The following is a 22,108-nucleotide window of genomic DNA, read 5'->3' as shown; positions in this document are numbered from 1 at the left end:
TTCTCCAACAGGCCCTAAGGATGAAAGGTTTCTCTGATAAATGGCGCCAATGGATCCAAAATTTTGTAAGTGGAGGTTGTGTGGCCATCAAAGTCAATGATGATATAGGTCATTACTTTCAGACAAAAAAAGGACTACGACAGGGTGATTCCATGTCCCCAATGTTATTTAACATTGTTGTTGACATGTTGGCTATTCTGATTGAGCGCGCCAAGCAGGATGGACAGATTGCGAGAGTAGTGCCACATCTTGTGGATGGTGGCCTCTCTATTTTGCAATATGCCGATGACACAATTCTTTTTATGGAACATGACCTGGAAAAAGCTCGAAATCTGAAGCTCTTGCTCTCAGTGTTTGAACAAATGTCGGGCCTGGAAATTAACTTTCATAAAAGCGAGTTGTTCTGCTTTGGAGAAGCCGTTGAGGCGGCGACCGATTATGCTGATCTGTTTGGTTGCGCACTTGGACAATTCTCGATTAAATATCTGGGAATACCGGTTCATTATCGACGTCTCACCATTGCAGAGTGGAAGCATGTGGAGGAGCGTCTAGAGAAACGGTTGAGCAGTTGGAAAGGAAAACTGCTCTCAATTGGAGGTCGGCTGGTTTTGATTAACTCCGTCCTCACAAACATGGTTTCTCTATATGCTTTCTTTCTTCCAACTCCCAAAAGGGGTCCTACAAAGACTAAACTACTTTAGATCCAATTTTTTTTGGCAAGGAGATGGTGAAAAGAAAAAATACAGGCTGAGCAAATGGAGCGTGGTTTGTAGGCCTAAAGACCAAGGTGGCCTTAGAATTCATGACCCGTAGGTCAAGAATGAGGCCCTTCTCAGTAAATGGTTATTTAAACTTCTTACTGAGGATGGTGTTTGGCAAACCATGTTGCGCAACAAGTATCTAGGCCAAAAGGCGGTTTCTCAGGCATATTGGAAACCTGGTGACTCGCATTTTTGGGCTGGCCTAATGGCGACAAAGAAACATCTCTTTCGATTTGGGTCTTTCGCGATAAAGGATGGGTCGGAGATTCGTTTCTGGGAAGACATCTGACTAGGCAATGCCAGTCTCAGAGAATAATATCCAGCCTTATATAACATTGCTCGTGAAAAGAATAATACTATTGCGCATGTGCTCAGTTCTTCCCCGCCGAATATTTCGTTCAGGCGGGATTTGATTGGCCCCCGACTTGTGTCATGGCATGATCTTTTATCCCGCCTGGATTCGATTAACCTGACGCAAGGCCAGAATGTGTTTCGCTGGAACCTTACTACATCAGGGTCTTTCACAGTAAACTTTATATACCGTGCACTCACGCACTCTGAGGTACCAGTGTGTAATAATAAGAAAATTTGGAAGTCTAAGATTCCACTAAAAGTGAAAATCTTCATGTGGTATCTTCATAGAAGGAGTTGTGCTAACCAAAGACAACCTCGCACGGTGCAACTGGCTAGGGATAAGAAGTGTTCTTTTTGTACTCATGATGAGATAATCGAACACCTCTTTTTCCAATGCAATTTTGCCCGTTCTACGTGGTCAATCATTCAAATAGCGTCAAATTTGTATCCGCCCACAAGTGTTGCCAATATTTTTGGTCATTGGTTGGACGGTATTACAAATAGGTTCAAAACGCTAATCAGGGTGGGAGCGTATGCCTTAATTTGGTCGCTTTGGATATGTAGAAATAATTTGGTTTTTAATGACAAAAATGCTTCTCCTCTGCAGGTTATTTTCCGGTGTATGCAGTCGCTACGTAGCTTGGTCTATGCTACAATGGCTGGAGTACCAACCGTTGTTCATGGCGGTGTGCGCGCGATTGGAGCAGGTGGCTACGGAGGTTTTTTTTCCCAACATGGGTGGCAGCATAACCTACAAATCGATCCGTCACCCCTTTCGACAGACATAGGCATAGCGTCGGTCTATAGGACTCTACTTGTTGCCGATTTGTCGGTTTTTATTTTATGAATTTTTGTCAGACTTCTGGATTTGGCTGTGTGTACCCTAGTTATGCAGAGGTCGGATGTTACTCATAAGGTTTTGTATCCGCTTGATGCTATATATTTTAATAACATAATAAAGTCGCCCTTTATCGAAAAAATTTCCATGTGCTTTAATGGAGAGTAAAAGAGAAAACAAAATCATATATAAGAGCACCTAAATCAGCAGATAGCCCCCGCTTTCGATAAGGGAAACACTCCCTATCTATAGTCTGATAGATTTCCTGCGCCAGACCAGTCCAATACCGTCAATTCAATTGAAATCTGACGGCTCACAAATTGTGCTTCTTATGTAAAAAAAAAAACATTCCGCGTTGAACTAACTACCCGTAGCCCCTAATCTCTCCCCTAATTTCTCCCCGTTCGAACCGCAACACACCGGCCTGATCTCCTCCACGTCGCCCAGATCCCTTCTCCCCCCGCCTCGCACACAGCTCCGTCCCGCTCTCCTCGCCGTCGAGCACCACGGCCGCTCCACCTTTAAGCTCCGCCCTGCCTCTCCAAACCTCAGGGTCTTCTCCACTGATCGAGCCCCCATCCTCATCTACGATTCATGCTTTTTTCATGTCAAATCGGGTGTGCCAGCGGCTGAATCGGCTACCAAAGTAGCACCGCCCGGCCGGAGAAGCTGCAATAGATTGCAAAATACGGCCGCCACCACCCCAATTACAAGCGCCCCATATTGAAATCGACGTATTGCAGCGCATCTACCACCGCAGATTTGATTATCCAACAGCCGAGTACTTATTGGTTTGTATCTTCATTGACTGCCTAGTATCGTTCTGGTGATGTGTTAGGTCATTTGTCAACAAACTTTTTGTAGGTAGAGATTTGTAGATAATTTGATAACCCATAGCTTCCAAATGTTGAGAAAATATTCGTTTGTCTCAATATTCAGTGCTTCGAATGATGGTGAGAAATGTTGAGAAAATATTGTTTCATCATTTCCTGTATAAAGAGCTTCCAAATATATGCATACGCAGTTGGTGGCAAAAATTTTGCTTTCGTTTTTCAGGATTCCATGCTTCCACTCAACACGAATAATGCACCATATGTATTATTTTCCAGCTTCATACCTCTAGAAAAATGGAAGCATGACTGTACCAAATATATGCATCGAGGGTTGTTTGTTCGATTATTGTTAAAATGCTTGTTTGTTACTATGCTTCCGTGCAAAATATTCCCAGCCAATTACTATTAGATGGGAGCTTCCAAATATATACATCTGCAGTTGCCGGCAAATTTTTTGGTTTCATTTTCCAAAATTAGATGCTTCCATCCAACACTAATAATGCACCATTTGCATTATTTGCCAGCTTAATACTTCTAGAACAACGGAAGCATGTCTGAACCAAATATATGCATCAAGGGTTGTTTGTAAGAGTTACTGTTAAAAGGCTTGCTTCCGTGCAAACCGTCTCTTATATAGAGGTACTACGGCACTACGACCATGCTTCTCAAATTTGTTCTATACATCCTATCATTTATGTTGTGGTTGATCAAACCGTCTGTTATTTTCTTATGTGTCTTCCAATATACATACAACTGTTTTGCACCACATGATAATTCGCTTCCATGTTTTTTTGCTTCCATAGTCAACCAAATTCTGAAAACATTTTGGAATGTAGGTGATAGAACCATCTGTAAGTTATGCTCTCGGCACTGCCCTTGATGACGAAGTAGTCGTAGCCTCAAGCTGTGCGTGCGACATTTATGCTGGTGTGGAAGACATAAGGGAGCCCGTGGCCATGACATGCCTAGCGAGGAGATCAAGGGTGGATAAGATTAGAGGCCGGTGATGATATTGTCTGTGCTAGCATCTGTCTCGAGTGGAAGCATTTTTTTATTTCTTGGATGCAAATTCAATTTTCTTCGAAGCAGATTCTAATATCTCTAGTAGCAATGTCAGATTGATGGAAAGAAATATATTTTTTATGTTGAGAGCAATTCCTTGAAACAATTGTTGGTCATTGTATTGTCTATGCGTAGCAAACAAAATGCACTGATATGTTATACGTAATTTTTCACTAGATCGAAGCAATCATCCGCTGGCATGAAACAATTTCTCAGCGAGTATGTAACTTAGTTACTTTCTTTTCCCTGCTTTATACAACTTGTCTCATGCTTCCATGGACTCTTGCTTCAAATACATTTTGTTTCTCTACATCATACAACTTGCTTTCATGTTTCAATGGACGCATTCTTCGAATTTGATCACCTGGTCTGTTCTCGTCAACCAATTCAGTGTGTCAGTTCACGATGCATCTCGCCTGCGGCGGCTGCTGGCTTGTTCAATATATAAAGCATGTAAGGAAGCACACATATAGTGGAGTGAAGCAAATATTATTGTGAATGTGTAGTGTATGATATGAAACATGTTAATTCAGGTCGATGTGGAAGAAATTTTTTGGAGACCGGAATCAAGCAAACATTTAGGTCACTGGAAACAAAATATTATGATGAAGCACTATGATTTTGGCGACCAGAAGGAAGCAAATATTTACATCATTGGAAACATGTTATACGAACAGATGAACCATGCTAATTTTCAGTCGACTGGAAGCAAAAAAAAAAAGTCCACATAAGCATAGTTCTGGTTTTTTTTGGAGTAAAAATAACTTCTATTTGCGCTGGAAGCAAATTTTGGTAACATTGGATACAAAGTTTGCTTCATAAGGAAACAAATTGCATAGTGCCGAAGCTTATTTAGCCAGATTAATTATTTTCCGTTAAAATCCAGAATTACTCCCTCCGTTCGGAATTACTCGTCCACAAAATGAATGTATCTAGATGTATTTTAGTTGTAGATACATCCATTTTTATGACAAGTAATTCCGAGCGAAGGGAGTACTTTCCTAAGATTTGTTTTGCTTCCTAAAATCATGGATTAGTTCCCTGGAATCACGTGACCTGTGCACACGTATTAGTTTCCAGCAATTACGAAAGGCTGTGCATCGTTATTATTTTCCTCAAATCACGCATGGAAATTGCTTTGCTGATGCACGTCCTACCATCTAATCGAACGCGGGTAGCTTCCAATCTAACGGTGATGGAGTAGTCTGATAGATGATAGATTGCTAGGATGAGTAGTCTGATCCTAGTGGTTCCCTTTCGATAAAGCCCTGCGACGGCACGACCCTCCGAGGGCGTCGACCGCTACTCCTCTCTCTCCGATGGCGTCCCTCGCCGCCTTCCACCCTAACCTCCCCCACGCCCACGGCCACCCCTCCCATCCCAACCCCACCAGCGGCCTCCTCCGTCTCCTGCCTTCATGCCGCCGCCATCGTGCCCCTCGCCGGCGGGGCCTAGGCCTCGCCGTCTCCGCCTGCGCCTCCTCCGCCGCGTCACCGTCTGCCGCCGGGCGAGGCGATCGCTCCGAAGCAGCCTCTTCGCTCGAGCGTTGCCTCGCGGCGTCCGCCCTCAGCGCCGCGGCACCCGCGGCTGCGCCTCCCCGCGTACCGCCGGCGATGAAGGGCGGGAAGCAGTACGGCGCGTTCGGCGCCGTCACGCTCGAGAAGGCCAAGCTTGACCTATCCCAACGCAAGAAGAAAATCATGCCCGAGGTAGCCAATCCTGTTATTTCCAGTCGATTAAAACTGCAAAAACAAGTGAATTTATGAGTTAGGTTTAGGGAATTTCTGAGAGATATGTTGTCCTTGCCCCCTCGTTATTGAGTAACATTCGCTGATATATATGAATCAAGTAGGAACCCGCTCTGAAAGCAGATGGCTGTACAAGTGGACGGGGATACCGAAATAATGGATAAAGCCTGTTGGTGCGGAGAACCTTGTGTTTTTGTGTTGAGTAGTGTTATATATATTATTTGTGATGATTAGCAAGTATAAGTACTACTCCTTTTCCATCCTTTTGACTTAGGATTGGGCTGTACAATTCCTCCACCACCTGCGCCAGCACATTAACGAAATATCAAAATCAGGAGAACACAATAAGTTTGTACTGTTTGGGATTGAAACAACAAGACATAGATGCATGATGTTTAATGTACTCCCTCCGTCCGGAAATACTTGTCATCAAAATGAATAAAAGGGGATGTATCTAGATGTATTTTAGTTTTAGATACATCCTTTTTTGTCCATTTTGATGACAAGTATTTTCGGACGGAGGGAGTACACGCCAATGGTTCAAACATCAATACTTAGGTATCCAATGTTTATTTATCATGAACTATGACTTATACACAATTTTTAGTTGGTGTATTGAAATACAGATTAATTAAACATATGAGGCTAGTTTACTACAAAGTTCTCATTGCTGTTACCATCCATCATGTGCTTCTTCGCACATTGCAGCTGGCGACAGGTGGTGGTGGTGGAGATATTGGGAAGAGAATTGGCCATGGTGGTGGTGATGGCGGGGATGATGACGGAGATGATGACGATTACTTTGATGATTCTGATGATGGAGAGGAAGAAGATGGTGGACTTTTCAGGAGACGAATTGTTATACAGGAGGTGAAATTTCTGATATTTTCTTCAGAGAAGAAGCATCTGAATCCTGACAAAGATTGGGCTTGTGTGTTGATTACTGCTTGTTCTATTGCAGCTTTTTAATAGAGAGTTTATAGATGCTGTAATGCAAGAGTGGTGCAAAACAATGATTAGTTTACCTGCTGGTCTCCGTCAGGCTTATGAGATGGTAGATGTTTGTCTTGCTCATTCTCATTGCATACTTTGGAGTGGTTTGAACAGTAGACTAAATGTGATAGATCAATCTAGGGTTTGGTAAGTTCTGCTCAGATGGTGCGATTCTTGTCAGTGTTTTCAAGACCTACACACACTAGGTCTTTTTCACGAGCTCTACCTGGATGGCTATCCCGAGGTCTTGTTGGAAGGTAACACCCAAATCATGTGCACACTTCCTTCAGGCATTCTCTATATATTGATATTGATATATGCAGTTTGGATGCTAGGCATGTGTTCCTAATGTTGCAGCTTTGTGCCCTTGGTACAGCTTGTGTTTACATTTCTCCGTACTTATGTTATTTCTCCATTCTATCGCTATGAAAAATTAAAGGGCAGCGCTAGGCACCGGTCGACCGGCCAGAGGCCTCGGTTGGTGACCCTGCGCGCCGTATGATTGGCCCAGGCGCAGCCGTTGAATCTGTGCGTCCTCATGCCGTTGGGTCCTGCGCCCCGTACGATTGGCCCAGACGCAGCCGTTGGATCTGCACATCCTCATCCCGTTGGGTCAACCCACGCGAGGAACAAAAGATCCCCTGCCTGTGCAAGGAAAAAGACTTCGTGCACGTGCGCTCCCGGTGAGGCGAGACAGCACCGCCACACGTCACGCTCGCCGCAGCATCCCCGCATCCGTTGGTGTCGTCGTCCCCGGTGAGGCGAGGCAGAACCGCCCTGCCGTGCCGTCGACTCGCAGCTTTCCCCGTCGCCGCCGGTCGCCATCGTAGCAAAACAGCTTGTCGGTTGCCCATTGTAGCATCACGGCTGGCCGGTTGTAGCGTTGTCGTCTTCCGCTCGCAGCTCGTCGCGTCGCAGGTTCCAGCATCGTCGGCAACGGGTTGTAGCATCCCGCGCTCACAATTGCCGCTTTCCCAAGCGACGGTTCCCAGCTCGCAGCGGTCGAGGTTGCAACATCTCGCGGTCACGAGTTCCCCAGCTCATCTCGATCACCATTTCGCTTTGCACCAGTTGAAGCTTTTTCCGTCACTGGTTGTAGCTTTTTGCGGTTGCGCACTGGCCGGCCAGCCCTTTCTCTCGCTGGTTGTAGCTTTTTAGGCCGTCGGTCGTCCCGTCCCGTCCCCCCCCCCCCCCCCCCCCCCCCCGGTCTCTGGTTCCAGCAAAAAAACAGCACTGCTCATAGCATTTGGTGCTGCTGGTTGCAGCCCTCGCTTTCTCTGGTTTCAGCAAAAAAAGGCTGCAGCTCGTTGCCGCTCCGCCTCGTGCCGGTTGCAGCACGTCAGTGCCATGCAGCTTAGCCGGGCCTCGGCCGCACTCCGATGCACGCCGGGGAGCTTGAGAATTGACGGAGGGAGAATAACGCAACGCCGGGGCGCGGGGGGAGGTGCTCGCCGCAGCGGTTGATGCGAGACGAGAGAGAGAGCAGAAAGAAATTGAGCGAGGGAGAACAGCGGAAGGGAGAGGATAAGGTTTGATAGTAATGGGCGAGGTGGAGAAGGCGATAAGATAAGGGAAAGGATGGGCATGGTGCGTGGGCACCGCGTGGACGCCCGTCCGTGAGAGGTCCATGAGAGGCGACCGGCGCGAGGCTGCGCTGGTCGTCCGGCTTAGAACGTTTCCCAAAATTAAATCCTAGTGCAGTAACACAAGTAATAAATAAGAAAAACAGAAGAACATGTCAAGCTGAACACATTGAAGCGATAGCTAGTACAGTGGCTGTGAAGGTAGAGCTGTAGGCAGATATTTTCATAATTCATGCTGTCCGGATACTGATTGTTCATCTGTAGATGTGGATTCACACTTGGCAGTTCATGCTTTATGTCAATCCTTGCTCATCTTTCGGTTGCTGGTTATTTCTGAAATCATATTTGTTTGTCTCCATTGGAATGCCAGATCTACTTACTAATTAATATGCATCCTTCCAAGTTGTCTAATGACTGCTTACATATGATGGGTGACTTGGTTTCGAACCTTGAATATTCATTACCACATCAGTGCTACCATCGCCAGTTTTAGTTATTATGTTTTCTTTGTAATGCAGAACACTTGCAGATCCTTCATTCCCACATAAGATGGCTTTCGAGTTCTTGGCTACTTTTGCCTCATCTGTTTGGTGGGAGATGAATATTCGTAAGGAGAGGTATGTTGTACCTTATCTGATGTTTAATAGGTCAATACTTACTACTTCATCTAAACCATGTTACACCTTCAAGTAATCAGGTTTGAGCAAGAATGGGATTTGGCCGTTGTCAATGCTTTGACTGCATCGTGTTGCAACCTTGTGGTTCTGGGGCTTCTGGCACCATGCCGTTCATATGGGAGTACATCCCGATTTGACTTCCAAAATGCCATTGAGAAACTTCCTAACAACATATTTGAGAAGAGTTATCCTTTGAGAGAGTTTGATCTGCAGAAACGAATTAGTGCATTCCTTTACAAGGCTGCTGAGCTTAGCCTGGTCGGGGTAGTTGCTGGATCTATTCAGGGTGGTATGTCGAAAGCCCTATCCGCAAGGAAGGATGGCAGGTTGGCTTGGTCATTAACCGTTTCTTTGTCCATTAAAGCTTTCTTCTGGTGGTTCTCTAATCCATTCATGGAAAACTTCTGTCAATCCCTTGGTAGGTTATCGGTGACCCTTCCTAATGTCAGCGCCAATGCCCTTGGTTATGGAGCTTTTCTAGGATTATATGCAAACTTGCGATATCAATTATTGTGTGGACTAGATCAATATATGATCAAGCGCTTTGATGTTCTTGGCATGGCAATCTTCATTGGTACAACACTAAGGTAAATCTACACTAACCTATTGTCTTAGTGCATTAGTTTTACATGGAATATCTCACAGGCGAATGACTTCCTGTTGTTAGTATGTATAATAGCAATGCCAGTTATACTCTCTCTGTTTCACTATAGCATGCATGCTAGGGAGTACAAAATTGTACCACGTGATGGAATTGGACGTTACTTCAATTTTGTGCTTACTGGATATGTACACTGCACATATATTATTGAACAGAGTTGTTAGCTGACTGCCCAGGTTAATCTATTGACAATACATGCCATACTAGTATATTACTCTTCTCATAATTGTCATGTTGTCGAGACATGGTGAGAGTATGAGCTAAATCCCGTGTTTTTTTTTCCTTTCCCTCTCTCTAGATTGACGCTTGGCTTCCATTGTTTCATCTCACTGTTGGTGCTGGATACTAGTTTAGTTGTTGACATTGATAAGCTATATTTGCAGTCTGCCGCCCCTTATCTATGTTTGCTTGATGAGTCAATGATAAACAAAGATCTTATTGATATTCTTGTAACATTCTTACCTTGGAATGTGAAAGTAGAGAGAAATCAAGCATTTGGCACTGGATGTAAACTAGTCAAACATATAGATCAATCAGCTTATGTCTAAATACCCGTTTTCCTAGCTTGACTAAGCTGCCCCTAGACGTTTTATATGGTTGTGAAGGGGAAGAAAGGGCAGCGCTGTGCCCTAGGAGGGAAGATGCGAACAGGAAAACTGAGCTGTGTGGAGGTTTGAAATCCTGTGAGATCATGGTGGTGCTGAGCTCCGGGAGGTCTCAGTGGCAAGTTGGGAGCGTGAAGTCCCTCTGATTCGGCCTATTGACAACATAGCCCAATAAGGCCCACTCAGAAACCCTAGTACCATCTCTGCGCCCCCCTCTCTCTCTCTATGGGTCACTCTTTCCTTCGTCCTCTGTTTCATGCAGCAACGGCGGCGACGCATGCTGCTCCTTCCCTTCCCCGCATCCCTCTCCTCTCCTCTCCTGCTGCCCCTGCCAGAGGGCCTCACTGAACGCATGCACCATTGCCAATGGCCAAAGCGGGGTCGTTGGCCTCTGCCCAGCGCCTAAGTAAGCGCCTTTATGCAGCCTAATTTTTCCATACACGGTCAATATGTCATTTGTAGATAAGATAAAAACCATACAATTTTTATTGTCAATGCATTACATAACATGGGTTTCCCGGGGTTTTAATGCAAAGCCAGTGGCTGTTTCCTGCCATTAACATTCGAGAAAAGGAAAGCACTGGCCTGTTTGTTTATTTGAACTGGTATGTTACTGTTTTTTGAGCAGGTACCTGGAAAACTCTCTACCTATAATGATCAGTTACCTATAATGATCAGTTACCACATTCCAAAAAAGTATCTAATCCATAAATATGAATTCATTCATCCTTAGCTTGCTTTGCTATCCAGTAACTTCTGGATTTGACCTTGCTATCCTTGATCTAGTGTGCCTAATTGTCTAGGTTTTGGGTTCATTTCAGTTTAGTTTCATGCACCAACCAGTAGAACCAACAATCTGAACTGACTAACCAACTGGTTCATGAAACTTAATATGGTATCAGAGCCAAGAAGTCATGGGTTCAAGTCTCGGCGTTGGCCATCTAAATAAGAAAGTTGTTTTCCCCTCCTTCTGTCCACGGTTAGGCCCATCTTCTCCCATCAATTGGGACTATTTTTTTCTTTTGAGGCAGAAAGCAAAAGCTTAAATTACTGCGAGGGCACATCGCCCCTTACAACTTCAGCAACTTGTGCTGGAACATCGTACTCCCAAAACAATGCATTATCACCATTCTAACAAAGGCCTATTTTAGCTAAACAGTGGGCCGACATATTCGCTTTTCGGCAGCATTTCTTAATTTCACAAACGGAGAACCACGTCCTCATTTGCATCTTCAGGTCATCCAGCACCACAGCGTGTTTAGAGAAATCCATTGCCGGGTTACTCAGGGCGTTGGCCAGCTGCTGGGAGTCCGTCTCCATCTCCACACGAATAGGTCCCAGTTCAGACGCCAAATCAAAAGCATGTGTCATTGCCCAAAGCTCTGCCGCGTATGCGCTGGAGGCGCCAACAGTACGCCCAGCCTTGCAGGCCACCACAGTACCTGCATGATCCCTAACAATAACCCCCATGCAGTGTTGTCGGTTTCCGGATAGAAAGGAGCATCAATATTAAATTTCAGAGTGTCCAGCCGGGGCATTTGCCACTTCGAATCCTCCCTATTCCTTTGCACTTTTTTCTTTGGCCATAGTTCCAGGCACTCGGCTGTATCAATTCTGGCATCATGAGCAATCGCCTGCCCGAGCCTTTCCTTCTCCCCATTCCTCTTTTTATTTCTGTTATTATTCCACCAGTGCCACATAAAATGAAAAACTTCCATTCTTTTTTGTTCACGCAACCCCCAAATGATGCCAGAGCCTCACCGGCAGAGGCAGTGGCCTCAAGTCGCCCTCTAATGCATTCTAGCTCAAGAGCCCACCCCACCACACTTCACCTTTTTGCATTTTATAAACAGGTGTGCGCTGTCCTCTTGCACAGACCCACACATGGGGCATCTCAAATCATCAAGGACCATGCCTTTTCTACTCAGGTTTGCACGGACGGCAAGGGAATCATGGGCGAGTTGCCACACAAACATCTTGATCTTGCTGGAACAAGCCATTCTCCATATTCTCTTCCAGAAACTCTCATCTCCAGCGATCAGTCCGCCAATACCACTGGAGCTGGAGGTTCCCCTGTCCTTGCCATTCAGCCCTGACAGTTGCGCATGCAGCTTGTATGCCATCTTAATTGAATGCAGGCCCTTTGAATCATAATGCCACGCCATGAAATCATCCATGCCATCACACAAAGGAATGTTTAGGATCAAATGAGCATCAATAGGCATGAAGGTGTCCCTCACCAATTGCATGTCCCACTTCCCATCAATCGGACTAATTAGCTCATCCACGGTCTCCAAGAGATTCCCGTTTCCTGGTGTAGTGACACCCCTTGACCAGGCCCTGTGGATCCAAGGATCTCGCCAAATATTCACACTTGAGCCCCACTTCGTGAGATAGAAACATGACATAGCAAAGGAGGGGATCGCTTGCGCTACTGCCTTCACTAGTACCTCTTTGCCTGCCTTAGTGATTAAATTTTCTATCCATCCCTGAATTTTCTCCCAGATCTTATCCTTAATATAGGCAAAAGTGTTCCTTACGGATCGCAGCCCCAGGTAGCGACCATTCCTAGCCATGTTCGTTGTACCCAATGGCTCCATGACTGCCTTCCTCCTCTTCTCGTCCACATTAGGGTTGAACCCGATCGCACTCTTCTTGATGTTTATGCACTGTCCCGAGCAGTTTTGGTACAACTCCAGGATCCTTTTTAACGCTTCAGCTTCTTGTTGTTTTGCCTTAATGAGCAGCAGAGAATCGTCCGCGAAGAACAAGTGTGACACATTGGGTGCAGCAGGGCACACTCTAATACCACTAAGGGCACCTCTCTCTTCTCCATCCCGCAGCAGCGCCGACAAGCCTTCTGCATAGATCACAAATAGGTATGCTGAGAGCGGGTCCCCCTGCCTCGGGCCTCTCGATGGCATGAATTGCTCCGTTTGGGATCCATTCAGCTTGATCTTGTACTTACAGTGGTCACACACCTCATGATCACCTCCACCCATTGCTGACAGAACCAAGCTTGGTCATCATGGCACGCAAGAAACTCCACTCCATGTGGTCGTACGCTTTACTCATGTCAGCTTTCACCGTCACGTAGCCCTCCTTCCCACCCTTTTTGTTTAGAAATGTGTCAACTCGTACGCCACAAGAACATTGTCAGTTATCATCCTTCCACTCGCAAAAGCGCACAGGCTCTCGGATATGATATCTGGCAGGACAAGCTTCAGGCGGTTTGCCAAGACTTTTGACACCAGCTTGTATAACATGTTACAAAGGCTAATGGGTCTCAAGTCCTTTATACGAGATGGGTTCTTCACCTTCGGTATAAGTACCACAAAAGTATCATTCCACCCCTTCGGTATCGGACCCCCGTTGAGCACGCGTACAACCTCTTTCACCACTGATTCACCCATGAAATGCTTTTTGTACATCAAAGACGGCATGCCATCTGGCCCCGACGCCTTCAAGTCCCCTATGTTGTGAAGGGCAACTTTAACCTCAGCCTCTGTGAACTCCCTACACAAACAATCATTCATTTGGCGGGTGACCTTCAGCATCACTTTATCAAGTAGCTCATTAGTACGAGTTGGGTTCCCTCAGATGAGATGAATAATTCCTGAAAAAAAGAGCACATAATTAGTTAGGTCGCCCCCCCCCCCCCCTCCACTACCACTCCGTCATCTCTCCACAACGCCGAAATTCTATTTTGCTTCTTCCTGTTTGAGGCATATGCATGGAGAAATTTAGTGTTCTTATCTCCGTCTCTCATCCACCATACATGTGCACGTTGTCTCCATTTGATATGAACCATTTCCTCTAGCTTCTCCACCTCGCACCTTAATCTTGTCTCCTGCCTTACCTTCCTCTCCGACACGTCCTCCCTCATACATGCCTCCAGGTCTTTGCCCTTCTAAGCCTACCTTCTAGCTCACACATCTCTCGGCTCCACTTTTGCATACGTCCAGCCACAACTCAGTGCATCAGACACCTTTTCTCCCATGTTTCCACCACCCCCTCTCCCATGCCTCCTTGATTACCTCCTCACATCCATCCTCTCGGAACCACCGCGCCTCAAAGCGGAAAGAGTTGTCCTTTTCTTGCCAGCGATTTTCTTCCCCACTCGTACATACGATGACGGGCCTGTGATCGGAGTGCCGCGGCTCGCCATTAATCACCATGAAACCATGGAACATACCGCATCACTTCGAGTTAGCCGTTGCTCTGTCTAATCTTTCACAGATATAGTTGCTCACATCATAATTATGATGTCTAATCTTTCACAGATATAGTTGCTCACATCATAATTATGATTTCTCCAAGTAAAGGTGTCTCCATTGTAGCCCAAGTCGTCTAGCTCACAACATTCCAACGCTGATCTGAAATTGTTCATATATTGCTGCGAACGAGGCACACCACTAATTTTCTCAACATTAGACAACACCTCATTGAAATCGCCAACACACAACCACGACTGCCCCTCTTGCTGCTGTTGCTTTAGAGTGCGCAGAACCTTCCAGGTCTCCCTCTTCCTCTCCATTTTAGACTCCCTGTACACCCTTGTTAACCTCCAAACCACCCCCTGTTCATCCGTAACGTCCACATCTACATGCCGCCCCCCCATCGACCGGAGCGAGACTTGCAACCCTCTCTTCCAAAACAATGCCACCCCCCTACTGCTGTCCAGATTCTTCACAACCATGCTAGCGAGCCCTACCTTCCACCGAAATCTCTCCAACTCCTCCTCATATAGTTTAGTCTCCGCCAAGAATAAGATGTCGGGCTCCTCCCATCTCCCCACATCAAGGAGACCTCAAACTGCCGGGCCGTTCCCGAGCCCCTGGCAGTTCCAGCTTACAATCCTCATTGATCCTAGCGGGGCTGCTCCTGCAGCTCGGCCGATAAGTCTGTGTTGATTGTGCTCTTCTCCTCGTTCGCCTCCTTGGTCCTTCCCTTTTTGTTTGCTGGTTTCCCACCTTCCTCATCAAGCTTACTCCTCTTCTTACCAATAACTTCCTCCCTTCCCCCCTTGCTTTTTGATCCCCCCTTCTCCCTAGTCACCCTCTTATACCTCCTACCCTCCCTCCACCTTCGTGCCCTCTCTTCCATCTTTGCCCGCCTTATTATCTGCTCGCTTCTTTTCCCTTTCCCTCTCCACGGACACACTCCCATCCCCTTTCATTTTGTTCGCCTCCTCCTCTCCTACCCCCTGATCTCCCTTTTCTTCCTGCCTCCCTAGGCTATCATCCAGAATGGCCTTCCCCCTCCCTCCACCTTCTTTTCCTCCCGCATCTTATCTTCCTGAAACTCTAGTTTCTTTCTTGCTTGATCAGAAGATCTTTTACCGCCCTCCAACTCCTTGATTGGATTGGTTACCTCCTCCCCACCCTCTCTCCCAGGTCCCTTCTCCTCATTTGAGGCCTTCTCCTCATTTGACTGTGAGCACTTCCTCCAAGATTGGCTATCACTTCCTGACCCACCGCTGACCTGTCCAAAACCATAGCTCCTGTTCCCACTATTACTTCTGCCACTTGGCTGCCATACCCGATCCTCCTCATATGTCCTCCTTTTCCCCATATCCGCCTTTAGCCACCTGTCGTACTGCGATCTCTCCCCTTTCTTTAGCTTGATTGCACATTCTTTTTCTCCGTGGCCCAAAATACCGCATGCATAGCAAAAGTTCAGTAGGTACTCGTACTAAAACGGGCACCAAGACTCCTCATCCTCCTCCTCCTCACATAGCACCATGGCCTGCTTGCCCCTCCCTTCCTCATCATTATAAAGAGTAAATCCTCTCATCAACGGTTTAGCAATAGGAATCCGGAGTTTTAATCCGGAGGTACTTTTCCCACCGCTTGCCCATTTAGACCCATACCCATCTCTACAAACTGGCCTAACATCTCTCCAATCTGCTCGCCGGACTCATTCATCATCCCTGGTGGAAGCCGGTAAACCCTCACCCAAATCGGCACATCCTTAAATTCATACTTTCTCAATCCTCCTGCTCGGGACGTACTCCTCCATGACATCCATGGCCCATCCTCTAATGCCTTCCCCTTTCCCGACTCTTGTTTGAAAGTGAACAAAAAGATGTCGGCCAATTCCTTACAGTCGATCCCTTTGATCGGGCACCATGCTTTACCCAGCACGAGTGCGACTGCTTCGGGGTGCGCAGGCTTCTCAGATAGGATTTTCTCCACTGCCTGCGGCTCGGCCCCCTTCCCTTTCTCCTTCGCTGACACCCGCAGCTTGACACCCTTACTATCTACCTCGGACAGCCTCATGTTCTTCATCAACCCTGCTACTCTCACCATGGATCCTCTCCAATCCAGCCACTCAGACCAGCTCACAAGCAAAGGGAACAAGGAACTGTAGTTGGTGATTTACGACCACGTGCCCCAGGCTCACAAGGGAAGATTTGGGGATGTTGGGAATGGGGCCCCGTCTGACGGACGGGGTTTGCGTCGGACTGAGGACGAGGGAGAGGAGCGAATGGCTGGCGGCGAGCCGGCGGCCAGATCCAAACGGGACGAAGGCAGACGCGGAGGGGGACACGGTCTCGTACGGAATCGCCAGACCACAACGCAAACCGTCACCCAGTTGGGACTGACCTAGTACCTCCACTATCAATTGGGACTATTGGTTCTAGTGGGTGGTGCATGAAACTTAATAATTTCAATGGTCCCTCAAACATCTAGACATCGTTAAGCATGGAACAATCCTGTTAGAAGAAGTCAGCTTTACAGAGTTTCCTGGTAGCCATCATCTGAGATTTCTTAAAAACTCAAATTTGAAACTTGTTTGACAGAAATAAAAATAAAATAAAGTGCATGCGTTGCTAAACTCAAACCCAGAACCTCAACCTTCCAATTCTTCTAGGTTACAACCTCCCGATTAAGCGTTACTGCTATAATTTAGGAGCACCTATGCGTCAGACAACTGTTTTTTTCCTTTTCAGTTTCAGTTGATTTCCCCTCTCTCCCTCAACCTTGAAATCCAATGGCTGCTGCTCTTCTTCTTCCTCCAGAAGCGTCACTGTTCTTCTTCCTTACGCTTCCTCCCTTGGGCGATGTCCTGACTTGTCCTCACCAGCGACGCTGTGGCCTGTCCCGGCTCACCCTCGCCGGTGACGCCACACAGCATCCCCGGCTCAAGCCCGCCTCTGTCTAATCCGAGCAGCATCAGTACAAAGAAGCCCCCAACCTGCACCAGTCAACCCTCTTCCTGCTCTACCGCAGCAACGCCACAGCAAGCCGCGTCGTCCCTGCTTCCGCTGAGGTCCTGGCTTTGCCTTGCTGGCGACATCGCGTATGGCCATGTTGTCCTTTCTAGCTAAGTCGACTGATCTGAGTTGCATTTTCAGGCAACTGATAAATAGCAAAACTGCTATAATTTAGGTCGTGCAATCTTATCTTGCAATCTGCAGTGGTATTTGAAATTTTCCACTGATCCGCAGAATCTTTGACCCAAACGAAAACCGGTTTTCGCTGGTTATTGACCAAGATTTGTTCTCCCAGTTTTGTAACTGCCCCCAATATTTTATTTGAAAGCTCAGACTGCAGGGCAAAAACCCCATAGCATTTCATTTTATTCCTTCCAGCAGTACAAGAGGTAAATACAAAGGCAAGATGCCCAATAAAAAGAAAAGAAAATTCTAGTTACAACATGTACAAAAGGTCAGAGAGGAACTCCTTTAAAGGAGGTAAGTTGGATACCCATCTGAGAAGTTTATCTTTGTATCTAGCCTTAATCCTGTGTGCCAATAATGAAATATCATGGATAAAGCCAGCTCTCCATCTACCAAGAGTAGGTCTTTCATTTCTGAAAACTTTGCCATTTCTAGTGATTCAAATATTCCACCATGCAGTAAACACCACCTCAGAAAAGAATGGCTTGGCAAAGTCTTTCCTTGCTTTGACAGCAATATCAGTCATCATTTCCAGCATGCCAGTAAATTTACAGATAATTCCAAATTCTGATACTAAAATTACACTGAAAGAAAAAATGGTTCCTGTCCTCCCTAGAATGGCTACGGCAAAGAATACAGTTATGTCCATCAGTTATATTCCAGTGTCTCCTCTCCAGCATATCCTTGGACTTCAGCCTATCCATGATCAACATCCAGGCAAAAACCTTTATCTTTAAAGTGCAGCAACTTTTCCAAATCCACATCAAAAGTGAACTAGGAGTAATTGGAGAGTGGATCATCTCATAATACCTCTTAGCTGTATATGACTTGTCAGAATTGCTCCAGCTCCAAATATCATTTTTATTCTGTACCCTGTTAAAATTTGCCAAAAGGCCCTGAATTGCCTGCAATTCCTGGAATGCATTATCAGACAAAGGCAGGTGGAAAAGGGTGGATAAATCAGAGCATTGCAACACCTCCTAGACAGTAATAAAGGTGTCCCTTAGCAAAAGAGAAGCCTTTGATAACCTTGTTGCAGAGGAACCACAGGTTTAGAGTGCTGCCAAAAGTCATTCCAAAAAAGGACTGTTTCCCCCTATTAATCATCACCCCTGACACATTCCTGTAGGAATCCACCAGACCTAAAATATCCTTCCACCAAAAGGAGCCACAGAACATAGTTGCATGAGGTACCCTACATCATAGTATGAATTCCAAATAAGTTGAACCCAAGGTATATCTTCCTTATTAGTAAGTTATTATATAATTTGTTTGCATCATTTGAACAGCCAATTTAAAATTCCCAGACCACCCTTCTTTTTAGGTCTACAAATCAAATCCCAGGCAGCCAAAGAGGGCGCAGATTCCTGTTTATTCTTCCTCCAAAAACATTGCCTCTGAATTCTCTGCAACTGTTTAAGGATCCCAGGTGGAATTTTCAAACTGCACATAAAGAAGATTGGCATAGAAGATATAGCAGACTTTAGCAATTGCAGCCTTCTCCCCTATGCAAGGAAGGAGGAGCTAGCTGTGAGTCTCCTCTCCATACCGTCTACCAGTGGCAAAAGGTCCACAATTATTGGTCTGGTAGTACCTACTGGAAGACCCAAGTAAAGGGCATCTTGCCCAGATTACAAGTAAACACGCCAGCCAGCCTAGCAGCCTCTTCCCCACTCAAGTTAATTGGCACCAAGGAAGATTTATGATAGTTGACCTCCAATCCCTGTTTTCGAGTCGAACGACTAGTCGTGACTAGTCGATGAGTCGTAACTGAAAGTCGACTCAAACACCTCGACTAGTTCAGGCTAGTCGATCGGCATGGCACGACTCGTCGACTCGAAAACCTTGCCTCCAATCCAGTGGACCTAGGAAAAATGGCGAGCATATCCTTGAGAGCTAACAGCTGCGAACCCACAGCAGGCATAATCAACAGTGAGTCATCTGCATACTGGATGATTGGAAAATCTTTTATCATGGCAAGGAATGGGTAATTGCAGCTACCCCTTGTGTAACATCATTTACTACTATAGACTGTAAAAGGTCAGCTGCCAAAACAAAGAGAAGAGGGGACAGAGGATCTCCCTGCCTTGACCCTCCTTGTACATTGGAAATGTTTACCAGGAACCCCATTAAGCAAAACAGAAGAAGTTCCAGAGGATAGCAACTCCTGCACACAAGAAATTCACTTGTTATCAAAACCCTTAGCCCTGCTCATGCCCTTGGTAAACAGCGAGTTGGTTATTTACGGAGAGTGTCAGTCATGGACTTTTCAGAAAAATAAAGAAGACTTGGATGGTTTCTGTTTATTTTCAGATTAAAGAGTAGTTAACCCGAAATTTGCTGCATTTTTTATACTATAGCTTAGGTCCTTTGATCTTCTTTGAAACGAATTTCTTATATTTGCTTTAGTTCTAAAAAGCTCCATTTTGTATACTTTCCTTGGCCACTCCATTCACTTACTCTATGTAACTGCTCTATGTAGCAGTATTTTATGGAGGCTACGTTCTACCATTAAACATGGTGTCATATGTACTGCAGATTCATGAATATTCAGATAGGTGAATCGTCAAGGCGCGCATGGCTTGGAGAGGAAGCTGATCCACAGTACTCTGATCGATTACTTAGGGCATACACCAGACCAGTGGAGGTTACTACTGCTGCGGATCAACAAGAAGAGTCAAGGTGGTTTATATCCAAGGATGCAGTTGTGTCAGGCCTTGGCCTTCTTGGCATCAAGCAGGGTGGGCCTGAGGCGCAGCTGTCCAAGCCCCGGCGAAAGAGAGTAATCCGCAAGAAAGTTGCATCAGGTTGAAATTAGTGGATTTGCTTGCGGTGCTGGAACAATTTTGCTTCAGTTCCACTCCTACCGTACTGAGAGTCATACCAGGTGTGAGCAGTGAGGAAAGCCATCATTGGGAATCAGAGGCCAGTTTACCGGCCAAGGCATCGAAGTGGGGTGGTTGAGAGCTTCGGGCTGTTTGCCATTTTGTATGTTTTGTTGATTTCTGATAATAATTGACATCTCAATTTCTCGCATTTTTCTGAGCCAAATTAGGCACACTTAGGTAGGCTTGAGAATTGACATTACTGTCGGTAATATGAGAAATGATATTTGCATATTTTGTTTGGACCAAGCAGCTTTTAGTGTATGCTTGTAGCGTGGAGGTGAGGTGTAATAATAGCACTTGGTCGGGTTGCCTTTGTCTCAAAGAAAAAGAAATAAACTTGGTCGGGTTGCCCAAATATCCATAAGGTCTCCAAAGCGGAAATTTGAGCAGTTCCGGTAGGTACTAGCAGATCCATAGCCTCTCTGTGCAGTATATTAAATGTGAATAATTTTGCTTTGGGAATACACGGGTATACAACCATTATGTCTTGCATGCATGTGCTGCCCGTTATGATACTCAGGTGCCATCAATCTTAGCTTCTAATGAAATGGTACAGCAGTCTTGCATGCATGTGCTGCCCGTTATGTCTTCTAAACTACTTCATGTATTTATTTGACCTTTATCTCAAAATCATTCATATCTCTTAGACAAAAAATTTGATTTCAATTTTTATATATTTGAACTCATGGCGAGGAGACCTTTAAAACAAGGCGGACCTTGAATATATCTGAGTTTAAAAGACCGATATTCCACTCATTTCATAATAACATGTTTCACTAATTTCAAAACTGATTTCACACATTTGAAAATAGATTTGACTCATTTCATATAAGATATTTCACTCATTTGAAATAAATAAATTCATAATAACATATTCCACCCATTTCAAAAAGGGAAATGATTCCACTTAGCCGACTGATTTTTTTAGTCCTTCTGCCGCCTCCCAAGGGCGATGCGTGTCCTAGTGGGCCTACGGATGGCCCTGCTGCCTTATCTTCTTTCCCGAGGACTCCCATCCACATCTCTTTCCTTACCTTTTCTTGTCCCCTTCCTCAGCCATCCAGCCTCCTCCATCATGCCGCGTCTAGAATGTAGAGCACCCATGGAGGTAGCATTCAAGGAGCAGCTACCGGCTTCAACAACAAGCATCCATGAAGGAGGCATGTGAGCTCGCCGCCGACGCTCCCGACGACGGGGCGGTGCTCCGGACTGGAGCTTGGGGGTGGATGGCCTTGTGGTTGGTGGCGGTGACGGCTATGCAGGTAGTCAAAGATGGCGACGGCGAACGACGGTGCTCAACGGCGGCAACTTAGACAAGCTTTGGCAACATTATCTTTGTTGCAAAAAAAAATCTGCAACAAGACCAGTGTTGGAGTAAAAAAATCTGCAACAAACCTCAATTGCAATTTCTTCGCAACAAAACCTCTGTTGCAAAAAAATTCTGCAACAACACCTCAGTCACGTGATGATAACAATGTTCAGCCCCTGATGGATCAGGCCAGGGCACGTCAAGAGGCGGAGCTGGCAGCTCAGTTAGCGGATCATCAACAACTTCAGCGTAACCCATCGACGTCTGTGGAAGCCGGGATGGCGTTCAGGACAGTGGGCGTGCCATGCTTAGTACCGCTCTTCGCAATGAGCGGTTGCCTAAGGATTTCAAGGACCCTCGAAAGGTGCCCAATTACACAACTGATCAACCT

At 45.9% G+C, this 22,108-nt stretch overlaps 1 protein-coding gene and 1 long non-coding RNA gene across 3 annotated transcripts; both read left to right on the top strand.

Moving 5' to 3' along the window:
- The first annotated feature begins 2,457 nt into the window (after positions 1-2,457).
- LOC141023349 (uncharacterized) lies at positions 2,458-3,954 on the top strand. 2 transcript variants are annotated; one of them, XR_012184478.1, is made up of 3 exons: positions 2,458-2,744; positions 3,311-3,425; positions 3,623-3,954. It is a non-coding gene; the product is annotated as an uncharacterized lncRNA (long non-coding RNA). The 2 variants fall into 2 exon arrangements; XR_012184477.1 differs by lacking the exon at positions 3,311-3,425.
- Positions 3,955-5,079: 1,125 nt separating this feature from the next.
- Positions 5,080-20,773, top strand: LOC109764924 (uncharacterized). Its single transcript, XM_020323706.4, has 8 exons — positions 5,080-5,557; positions 6,305-6,466; positions 6,558-6,650; positions 6,731-6,846; positions 8,691-8,789; positions 8,870-9,175; positions 9,272-9,436; positions 20,059-20,773. Exons 1-8 carry the CDS (start codon positions 5,168-5,170, stop codon positions 20,330-20,332), a joined length of 1,605 nt encoding a protein of 534 aa, XP_020179295.1. The 5' UTR covers positions 5,080-5,167; the 3' UTR covers positions 20,333-20,773.
- The last annotated feature ends 1,335 nt before the right edge of the window (positions 20,774-22,108 follow it).

This window comes from Aegilops tauschii, chromosome 5, assembly GCF_002575655.3.
Source record: "Aegilops tauschii subsp. strangulata cultivar AL8/78 chromosome 5, Aet v6.0, whole genome shotgun sequence".
In the NCBI taxonomy this organism is placed as follows: Eukaryota; Viridiplantae; Streptophyta; class Magnoliopsida; order Poales; family Poaceae; genus Aegilops; species Aegilops tauschii.
This window is presented reverse-complemented; position numbering and strand designations above follow the sequence as displayed.

What these genes read in the sequence shown, in the direction of transcription:
- LOC109764924 (XM_020323706.4), top strand. Translation starts at nt 5,168, where the DNA reads ATGGCGTCCCTCGCCGCCTTCCACCCTAACCTCCCCCACGCCCACGGC. An exon ending in GACGAATTGTTATACAGGAG is followed by an intron (nt 6,467 to 6,557) that starts GTGAAATTTCTG and finishes GTTCTATTGCAG; the next exon opens with CTTTTTAATAGAGAGTTTAT. An exon ending in ATGAATATTCGTAAGGAGAG is followed by an intron (nt 8,790 to 8,869) that starts GTATGTTGTACC and finishes TCAAGTAATCAG; the next exon opens with GTTTGAGCAAGAATGGGATT.